Below are 11,018 nucleotides of genomic sequence, written 5' to 3' on the forward strand. Positions count from 1 at the left end.
GCTTGACGTGCGTCGGAGCCTTCGGTTAATACACGGCGCTCCTACAAGAATAACTCATTCCCCGTGCCTCCTCCCCTTCTCGATCCGGTAAAAGATAAAAATCAGCTCCCTCCCTCCCTCCCTCCCTCCCGCACCCGAGGCTCATCGGCTCTCTCACAAGCTATTTAATCCAAATCCTGTGGCTTTAAACCGAGCGGTGGTGCGCGGCCGACCGTCTGCCTGAGCGCGCCTCCAGAGACACACCAGCAGCGCGTGCTCGGCTCTCACCTCCAATATGAGCTCTGCTGCCTCCCGCGTGGAGGCTGTTTGGAGCCAGATATCACCTCCCAAACCTAATTGTTGATGCAACCACGTCTGCCTAAAGAGAAAGGCTGCTGGACGATTAAAAACAAAACAAAAACCCAGCATGTTACTTCTATGTTTGTTATCCTGGCTTTTAGGATTCCTTATAAGTCTACATGCATGACATGTGCAGTGTTGGGCAAGTTACTTTTAAAAAGTAATTACTTATAGTTACCTCTTCGAAAAAGTAACCTAGTTGGTAACTGAGTCACAATATTTCAAAGTTAGTAATTACTATTTAAAGTAACCATTGCATTGCTTAAAAAAACGTGTTCAAACATGTCAAAGAATTTGGACTTTAAAATGTATGTTCAATTATTTATCATAAAACTGAATATGTGTTTAATGAAATAAGTGGACCGAATAAATTACAAATATGAAATGCTACATTCATTTAAAATTTTCAAAGATTTCTGTGTGATAACATGAGACAAGACATAAATCAAAACTGATTTGTAGCTGTATAGAATAGATATATGTCAACAGATGCTTGTACTTCTGTTTAAAAGCTGTTTTTGCACGAGGAGGGCTCTATGGCTGTATCTCTGTCATGCCACGTGACACACTTTGCACCAATACAGTAACTTCCTTATGTAAAATGACGTCATTTAGAACTTACCTCACTGAGGAGTTGGCAACAGTGTATTGCTTTTTAAATGACATCATCATCGAATCTGCCCTACAAATGAGCAGCTATGCAAATCAGATGATGATGTCATTTAGAACTTTCCTGACTGAAGAGTTGGCAATGTATCAGTTTTAAAGCAATGAAAGATATCTGTACTTCCATTTAAAAGCTGCTGTTGAATGACCAGAGCTCTCTGGCTGCATCTCAGTCACGTCACCTGACACGTAACGCTCTGTCGACTCAGCTGGACTCCAGCAGAGCAAAAACCAAGCTGAAAGCTGTGAATTATTGTAACGGAACTGCGCCTCATGTTATTGTGAATAAAGGTAATGACATTGAAAGCTGGGAAAATGTATTAGTTACATTGCGCATTTATATTAACGTAGTTATTCAGATCACTGAAAATGACTTATTTCAAAATAAGTGCTAAGTTAATATTAACACAAATAATGACACTAAACAACTCCCTCCTCCTTTCATTTGTTTTTTTCAAGGAATCATAATTTCTTAAAATAGCTCTTCTTAAACTCATTTCTCCGGACTCTCTTTTGAAATCATTTCACCTCACAACACATTTGTTGACATATGGAACACACAGATTTTTCAAGTGGCAGTAGTGTATTCCCATTTTGACAATATAGTATGCTCCATGTTTATATCAAATGTCACTGTAAGACTTTGGAACATTTACAGACATTTTGACGCTAAAAGATATGAATGATGTGCATTTGGTGTTATTATTGCACATGCACAGTAAATGTCGGAGTTCATTTTTATTGACTTGATAAAGTCAAAATTGAAAGTGGAATATAATTGTTTCCAAGTAAATTAACCTCTTTATAAAGATTAAATAGAAGGTTTGACTTGTCAAGTTTTTACTTTACAATATTGCAGTTTGTAATATTTTGTGGTTTTTGTGGATTTTTAGTGAAACATAGAAACAAATCTTGTTTGAGTTGTCAAAAAAAAGGTGGAAGAATACATCTGGTTCATGACTGAAATTTCAAAAACTTGATTAAATTACTTATTTTTACAACCACAATGCAAGTAAGAATGAGATGTTACAGAAAAAGGGATACAAAGATGGATGAGACTGTGTTTCATGTACAAGTTTTATTTGATTTTCCATTGGAAAGTTTTTTTTTTCTTTCAGATGCCAGCTTCCCTGAGAAAGTGTAAAATGCTAATCGTCTGGACAGCCCCGTCAACGAGCTGAAACAGGCCAACTAAAAGATGTTGACATCAGCAGTACAGCCATCCTCTGGTTTAATCGTGGGCTGAGCAACATCCTCCTCGAGTCACTGAGGTTTTTTTTTTGTTTTGCTTTGCAGTGAGGAGATAGCGCCTCCCTCTGCCCAGATAACACACTGCAGGCCATGTGCAGAGCTGAGAGCTGTCCATGGTAGCAAATGATAAGCATCATGGGTTTTACTCTCTAAAAAACGGTGGATCTCAGGAGAAGGAGGGGGCTTTGATGAGCAGGCTTATTAGCATTATTTCAGCTTGGAACACATAAGCAAGTAAATAAAAATAGAGTTGATTGATTGCAGGTATGGTTGCAAATAGCACTGAAACAAACTAATCAACACAAACTATCAAATCTACTAATCCTCCATCATCATCCCGTGATCTCAAGTACAGTATATCTTAGCTTTTTATTGAGGTCTGTAGACAGAGAGCATTGCTACTGTTTTTACTGGCGTGACAGTTACAACAGGAGCTTTCTCATCCCATCTCTAAAATCTAACCAATAAAAACAATAACAATATTCAGAAGCCAATAGCTCGTGAACCGACTTGGCTGTAGAAATACTTCCAAGGGGTGTTTAGCAGCATGACAAGCCTGAACCCTTGCTGTTCCCTCCTGTTGGCGCTCTGCCGGGCTCCTCTATGCAGTCATCTCGAAGCAGCCTCTGCGGTGTGTCTGCATGTCTCTCACTCTGCGGATGGACTGGATCTGGGGGTGCTGGGCTCCCCACTCATTCCAGTGCTTGTAAGGACCCATTTCAAACACATACTGGTAACCACGGTAGCCAGGGTACTGGTAGCCCACCCAGCTGTGAGAAGAATTAGAAAAGAGTACAGATTTATTCATTGTTGCTGTGAAATTGTGCTGTTCTTATTAAGTTTGAGTTACATTGTGAATAGTTTTTTTTTTTTAATTTCATCAAGGTGCACTGTGGACACGACCCTAAAGTAGTAGTGGTGTCAATTTAATTTGAATATCTTAAATGTCTATTTAAATTGTTTAACTGTTTGGCACATTTTCATATCAAACAGTAGGAAGCAAAAACTGTAAACCAGTCTTTCTGCTCTGATGAAATATGTCTCAATATGAATAATTAACAAGGGACTTGAATGAAGTCCAACATATGTATCCATATATTTTGAAAGATCCATTCTATCTTTGTTAGACCTTTTTATTAGTTTTTGGAATTTTTTGGGAAAAACTATAGTTCTCCATATCGATACTGTTTTATGTCTTCAGCAATGTAAGTCTCAGCCCAGATTTCTTTCAATTTCCTTTTTCACATATTTCCAGGTAGATGATTTCACCATTTTACACTATATATTTAGAATAAAACTACCCTTCAATAATACATTTTGCATTTTGTACTACTGTGTGTAAAGATGTTGTTTCGTCACTGGTCAGGAATGATTTTCCATGAAGTAAAAAGAAACACTCACGTTCCGCCGGTGACCTGAATGCTGGCAACACGATCCTGGAAGCCGTAAGACCACAGGCTGGGAATGTCCTCGTCGCACACTTCCATCTTGCGACCCTCAAAGTTTGGGCACTCAAACAAACAAATCTTGTGGTCCTGAGGGTCCTGAAACACAAATACATCACTTTATGAGCTGTAACTTTTCATATGCACACAGTGGAAATCAGTGTTGAAGTTCTGTGATTTACATTTGGTCGATGAAGATAGTCTGGAATATTTGTGATTGTCTCGATTTGACCGTGATACAATTCAACAATTCTCCTTTCACACATTCAAATTTCATTTGTATAATGTGTGTGTGTGTGTTTGTGTGTGAGAGATTTGATGATGGATTTTTCATTTTTAGATGTTTTTTTTTTTGTTTTATTTGATAATTTCCGGGTGAAACCCGAAGCACCACCTACCATTCGGACGGGCCTGACAGACATGATGCGGTCACACCTGTAGCTGTTGGACCAGGTGTCCCAGCGGGGGTACTCTCCCTTCTCCAGCATGAACATCTCACCCGTCAGGTTCTGCTGCTCATATCCCACCCATCTGAGGCAACAGATGCATAAATACTTTAACTTGTGTCATTTTGGGGAGAAGTCAGAGTGCTGTGGGTTGCTGGGTGACTCACGGTCCACACTCCACTCTGATGGAGCCAATCCTCTCAAAACCCTTCTCCATCAGGTTACGGGATTCGGCGGAGAGCTCCATCCTACGGCCCTGGAAGTTCTCGCACTCATAGAGGTATATCTGAAAAAAAACAAGAGTTATTTTTATTTGAATTTCAATAAGCACAGAAGGAAGACCAACTGGTTACCAAGGATAAAAAAAAAAGAAAGTAGAAATACCTTGTGATTGCGCAGCCCGATGGCAGAATGGCTGCCAATGCTGCCCTGAGCACCTGAGTGAGACATGATCAGATCTAGAGAAAAGGAAACAAATGATCAGTCAGCCTCATCCTGAAGGAGGAACGTTCTCAAGCTTTACAGCTGGAATAAAACCTGTATGTCAGAGCGTTTTGTAATATGGCATTTTAGTACAAGGGCTTCTCTTGTTATTAAGAGGATACTTCAGCCTTCATTCATATTAATTCATTCATCTAAATTTCAGAGGCGTCACAGCTGCCCAGAAGCCCTCAGCAAATGTCACGAGCTGCTGCACTGCCCCTTGATATTTGAAAGTAATAAAAGTTGATTAAAAAAATTAGTGTACATTTTTCTTCACAGGTCTATTGTGACATGTCTTTTTAGATGCTACAGATCACTTTAAATTTTAGATGTGTTGAGTGGACAATTAAAATGAATGTAATTTGTCTAGGTCCTGAAAAGGAGTTAACAATCACAGTAAAACGATCACTTGATCTAAAATTATTTTAAATCAGTGGTGAAAGGGCATCACAGAATTCAAATAGCTTTGTACTAATATTGTTGCAAACCATTTTTGAACAACACCGTCCAATAATCTGAATTCAATGTTCTCTGTGAAGAAAGATCACTTTTGAAAATTTCAAACGCTGAAGTCCATATCAGTAACTTTACAGGAACAACTTAAAGTCCTCTTTTTCATTTCCTGCATGTCTCTTTAATGTGCATTATTTCATTGGAAAAAGACATTATGAGCGACGAAAGAAGATCATCATAAGACTGCCTGAATAAATTATCTTTTCTATCTCAGTTATTTCACCACAGGTGAACCAGTCCACACAAAAACATAGAATCATACGCAGCTCAGTCTGATGCTAATTTACCACTTGCTATAACAAACATTAAAGCTTTCTGTCCACATGAGTGAGTGACACTATTCCTAATTTCCTCCCACTTATTGACCCATCAGTCCTGAAATAGTTAGAACGCCTTTAGAGAGAAACTTACAGTTACAACTGAAGGCAGAAACAGGCCGACCCCCGCAGAAAGTGATGGACGGAGGCCTTCTGAGCGGGGATATATATATACATTCACATCCCCAGTTAGTGTACAGAGGCCGAATGCTGACTTCTCATTGGCTGGGGGCTGTTTGGAGCGTGGCGTGGGGTCAGAGGTCACAGAGCTTATCCGCGGACGACTGGTGCTGATTCAGCTGCCTGTTTTGTTGTCCCACTCCATTGTGGGGGATCCAGGGACAGTCACTGTCATCAGCAGAAAGTTTGCTTGCCTCTACAAACACGCACTCAAGCACGTCATTAGTTTTTAGGTGATGCCCACACAATCGGTTCTTCTCTTCTTTCTAATTTCATACCATAACCTTTCATCTTTGACTTTCTTCATTTTCTTGACTTTCACAGAGCTTTGTTTCAGCCTTCATCCCTGTATTCTCTCTCTTTCTTTGATCCTTGGTTCGGGCGGACTCAGCCTTTGAGCCCTGCATGTGTAATGTGCTGACTGCAGGAGCTGTGCAGCTATTGTTTGGAGAAGTGATTATTGGATGTTCTTTGGTGTATTATACTGCCAGATAGGCTGCATGCACATTGTAATGAGGCCCACATGCATATTATAAGCACACTCAGTCACACTCCTTGCCATGCATATCTCAATTATCTTCTTCTTGAGTGATATGAGAAGAGAGAAACTGAATAATCATTAGAAGCAACATTTTCTATGTATCTAAAGCTCCGACAATGTCCTATTTCATGCTTTGTTTCCCTGCTTTCTGGTAAATCTGATGTATAACATCAAGCAAATCTGTTGCTCTGTGTCAGGAATCAGCCACCTTTATTAAGGTAAACAGACAGTTTTAAACTCTCTTGTCAGTATGTTTACCACGATCACACACATAAAATCAGATTATTGACACAAAACGCACAAATTTAAAATCTCCCAGGAATTTTATTCCACACATATTCCTGGTATTGATCATTTTGCAAAGTAAGCGTGCATCCCCTTTCAAAATATGGCTTCTGATTCCTCATTTGAAAAACAGTAAACTATTAAGTCTAGGAATTTTGGACTGAATTAAATAAATCTGCATTTGTGTTGTTTTGTGATTGTCAGTTGTGACCGTATATGAGAAGACAGAAATGATTTTACATTTTACAGCTATAGTGTATTATAGTGCTCACTCACTCAGTCGTTCACTGTACAAACCACTCATGCACACAAACAATGAACATTTTTAGAATTTCAGATGGCAAAAAGCTTTACTATCAGGTAAAGCTTTGATTCCAATAGTTACTATTTCTCTTACCACCACTATTTCACTTATCACCAACATCCAAATAATAGATCCTTCAACTAAGAAAACGGGAGGGATGGGAATGGCAAACTCACACTGCTCAGTGTATTTGATGCATTTGTACACTTTAGGGGGTGGATGTCTTAACTGAAGTGATGCATATTTGGTCTGTATGTTTTCATCACTGTGAAATAATCCCATAAAACTAATAAAACATATTTACAAATAAATAAATAGATAAAGTGATCCCTTTTATAATAATTTCATTTCAGTTTGACTGCAGGCACTTCATTCTTCACACAGAAAATTAGGATTTTATTTAAAATATTTTGCCAAAAATGAATTGATAATTAACATATTAATATAACTTATAATAACTTAAATCCATGTTACTCCTTTGCTTTATATAGTACCAAAACAGCATGGAGATGTTTGATGGTTTGAAAACAGAAACCAGTGAAAGAAGCACTTATGAATATTTTGAAATGATTCCAGCAAAAACCTTAAATCTGAAGTATTTTGGGAACTTTAAGATGTTGGTTTTCGTTATTGTTTAAACAAAGTCAAAGTCAGTTATGAAGAGAGATGTAAAGTTTTACAATACTGAAGAGGAAGTCATTGTACACCATCACGTCAGCTGTCACTGGCCTTTGTGTGTGTGTGTGTGTGTGTGGTGTGTGTATGAGAGAGAGACAGAGAGAGAGAGAGAGAGAGAGAGAGAGAGAGAGAGAGAGAGAGAGAGAGAGAGAGAGAGAGAGAGAATTCCTCTATATGCTCTGAATGTATGTGTGAATGCATGGATGAGCCTGTGGGTGTGTGTCTCATCCATGACTTTGTGACTGCATGAATGAGCGTGTGTGTGTGTGTGTGTGTGCTGTGTGTATAGGAGTGCGTGGAATGCTGAAAGGACCAGAGACATGCGGTCCACGGAGGTGGACAGGATGAAGCTCAGCGAGGAGAGACCACTGTGAGCCAAAGCCAGCCCTGCCGTTCAACATCTTCTGATGTTTAGTTAGAAGTTAAGAGAGAATTAAAGACTTGCCCAACATTTCGATTTCCTTTATTTGCTCTCATTCTGAACTCTGAGATGTTAGCAAGACTGTCATGATCCTGGACTCGGTGATGGCAGACAGGCCCTGGTTTGTCCAGCCCACCGGTCCTGGAGCGTTTTGGGTTTATGGTGTTTATCTGCAGTGGGCACGGTGCCCTCCGTCCAGTCCAGCTCACTAAAACCCAGCAGCTCAGTGCTGAACAATGACTGCAGCAGCAATGTGCTGACTCCTGCCCCGACCCACAGGCCCAGATGCTTTCCAGCACCAGCATGTATAAATAGGTCGGTTTCCTCCGGGGTCAGGACATGGTTTCTGTGGAGTCCCCTGTGAGCACTGAGCAGCTTTTCATTTTGACCGGTCAGGTAAGCCCCCCGCCCCCCTCTCCCTCTCTCCATCCATTCAGCCTGCAGCCTTGTGCATTGTCACTTTACATTTTTGTGTCCTTTTCTTCTGTGTTTATCCTGCCGAGCCACATAAACATATAGACTGAGAGGGGACATGCATGTGTGCACACACACTGACCGTGCACAGGAACGACAGACATGCGTTGTAGCTGTGGCTCGCTCAAGTGTGAGGATGGAGTTCACTTCAAAGCTTTCACACTCAAATATGATGAAGTCATTTGTTTTGCTATGTATTGTGGGTCAAGGTTCAATCTATTGAGACAAATTAAGTTGAGGAAAAAAATAAACAAAACAAAACATACAAAAATATTGAGCAAGATGGACCGGAGAGCTTAATGAACCTTCACATAATGACAAGTAGTTCCCTTAAGATAAGTCCTGTCCTGACACATCCTGCACTGACATTAGCAGCTGAAAAACGCACGTCAACCACATGGAAGTGGAAAGTTGCGACTCTACCATGTGGTTGTCCCTCATGCTTGTCTGTTTTTGTTTGAGCGCTCACGTTAATATGAGTCTGTCTGCTCTGAAGGTAAATCAACACTGATCTGCACAGGAGCATGGCTCTGAATAATCCCAACCCACTGGGGCCATGGAAGGTAAGTCTGAGATCTTGGAATGGGTGATTAACAAAAGCTGATTAAGATTTTTTAATTTCACGCCTGGGCTGATGGTGTCAATACACACATCAGTGTGTGCGTGCCACATGTGCATTCTACATGCATGCGTTCGTGTCCTCTGCAGATCACAGTTTATGACCAGGAGAACTTCCAGGGCAAACGTCTAGAGTTTACCTCAGCCTGCCAAAACATCATGGAGTGCGGCATGGATAACATTCGCTCCCTGAAGGTGGAGTGCGGAGCGTAAGTCAACCAAACGGCGTCAACTGTCATGAAAGGAAGAAACAAACTGTTGCTGTTGATGCAATTGCATTCGTGTGGTAGACATAATTGTTTCAAGCAATGTTTGTCTTCAGGAGAATTTCTAAGGTTTCTGCAGAGATTTCATCTTATGCAGTATGCCTGTTAAAGATATAGAGATATAAGGCTCATATCCCCAACTGTGATTATTTCACTGATGTCCGTGTGTTTGAGGGATGCAGACGACATGTTTGTGCTGCTTGCTGACAGATGGGCAGGATATGAGCACTCCAGCTTCTGTGGACAGCAGTTTGTGTTGGAGAGAGGAGAGTATCCTTACTGGGAGTCGTGGAGCGGCAGCAACGCCTACCACATCGAGAGGATGATGTCCTTCTGCCCCATCTGCTCCGCTGTGCGTTCCCGTCCTGAACTGTCTCTCTCTATCAGATTTATCGTTTGGTTTTAGAAAACAGTCCCAGACAAGCACAGGCACGCAATTTTTTTTTTTTTTTTTTTTTTTATAAAAATGACATTTGACTGATGATTGCACAGTGACTTATGCTGGCTGCTGGCTGCAGTTAAAATTAGACCACACTGCAACATGGTCTTGCTTATTATTTGAATTTAGAAATCCCCACACAGTCTAGGTCAAATGAATAGGCACTCTTTAGGGCATAGTCTTTCCTGACTCACTCCTGTTTCTTTTTCTCTTTCTCTGCAAAGCCAAAAGAGTATGTCTGCCATATGAATGTTGTTTTTTTTCTTGTTCCCAGAATCATAAGGAGTCCAAGATGGTTTTGTTTGAGAAGGAGAACTTCATGGGGCGCCAGTGGGAGATAAATGATGACTACCCCTCTCTGCAGGCCATGGGGTGGGGCAACAATGAGATCGGATCCATGCAGATTCAGAGTGGAGCGTAAGTTTTATCACACAGTCACAGGTTTAATAGCAAATATAACCAACACAGGAAGTCATCATACGGTAACATTTTTTGAAATTAATGAATGAAATGTGAGCCACAGAAGTGAGATAATAAACCAGCTAATAGTGTAAGGCCCTGTCCCATAAACTTCTAATCTGCAGTACTAATTGTTTTGTGCTTTGTAGCACAGATTCTATGGAAGAAGGACAGAATCCTTAATCCAGTTTTATTGACATAACTGAAGGAAAAGAAATGCTTCCACAAAGTGGGCAACAGTTTATTATGGAGTCAAAGTGAGATGTGAAGCAGGAATCTCCTCTGTTAAAAGAATACATCCGTTTCTTACAAAAAAGAGGAATATAAGCTTCAAACATTTTTTTTAAAAATTATTATTCAAATAGGAACTTGCCTTCCACGCATTCATCACTTCATTCCTCTCCTCCTCCTCCAGCTGGGTGTGCTACCAGTTTCCAGGTTACCGTGGTTACCAGTACATCATGGAAAGTGACCGGCATGGTGGCAAATACAAACACTACAGAGAGTGGGGCTCCCATGCACAGTCCTTCCAGGTGCAGTCGCTGCGCCGCATCCAGCAATGAGAGCTGCAGCCTCCTCTCCCGCCCTTTACCTCCTGCACATCCACCTCCTCCTCCTTTCACCCAGTCATTCCAGCACCTCCTCCTGCTTCACCGTGTTTAAAGCACTTTTGTTGTGTTCTGTTCCCAAAAGAAAGCAAAAAGTAGTCATTAGAATAACTGAGGAGTCACAGAAAAGATGCTCTCCCGCTGAAGAAGGGAAGAGTTAGTTAAAGCAAGGCTCAAGGTGCAGCAGTGTGGTGGTGTCTTTCAGAGTTTTCGCTCCTCGTATTCCCGGGTAAATACGATGTTACCAGTAATCTATGAAAACAATGATGAGCAACTGAAAATAAA

General features: G+C 40.7%; 2 protein-coding genes across 2 annotated transcripts; one reads left to right on the forward strand and one right to left on the reverse strand.

Annotated features, from left to right (window-relative positions):
- Positions 1-2,803: 2,803 nt before the first annotated feature.
- On the reverse strand, positions 2,804-4,605 carry crybb1l3 (crystallin, beta B1, like 3). The gene is made up of 5 exons (XM_030108594.1): positions 4,532-4,605; positions 4,315-4,433; positions 4,100-4,232; positions 3,658-3,800; positions 2,804-3,026 (listed from the first exon to the last, which is right to left on the reverse strand). Exons 1-5 carry the CDS (start codon positions 4,595-4,597, stop codon positions 2,858-2,860), a joined length of 630 nt encoding a protein of 209 aa, XP_029964454.1. The 5' UTR covers positions 4,598-4,605; the 3' UTR covers positions 2,804-2,857.
- Positions 4,606-8,195: 3,590 nt separating this feature from the next.
- On the forward strand, positions 8,196-10,741 carry cryba1a (crystallin, beta A1a). Its single transcript, XM_030108651.1, has 6 exons — positions 8,196-8,265; positions 8,840-8,906; positions 9,052-9,170; positions 9,438-9,579; positions 9,941-10,083; positions 10,541-10,741. The coding sequence occupies exons 2-6, from the start codon at positions 8,868-8,870 to the stop codon at positions 10,686-10,688; spliced, it is 591 nt and encodes a 196-aa protein (XP_029964511.1). The 5' UTR covers positions 8,196-8,265; positions 8,840-8,867; the 3' UTR covers positions 10,689-10,741.
- Positions 10,742-11,018: the final 277 nt, after the last annotated feature.

Source organism: Salarias fasciatus, chromosome 14, assembly GCF_902148845.1.
Source record: "Salarias fasciatus chromosome 14, fSalaFa1.1, whole genome shotgun sequence".
NCBI lineage: Eukaryota > Metazoa > Chordata > Actinopteri > Blenniiformes > Blenniidae > Salarias > Salarias fasciatus.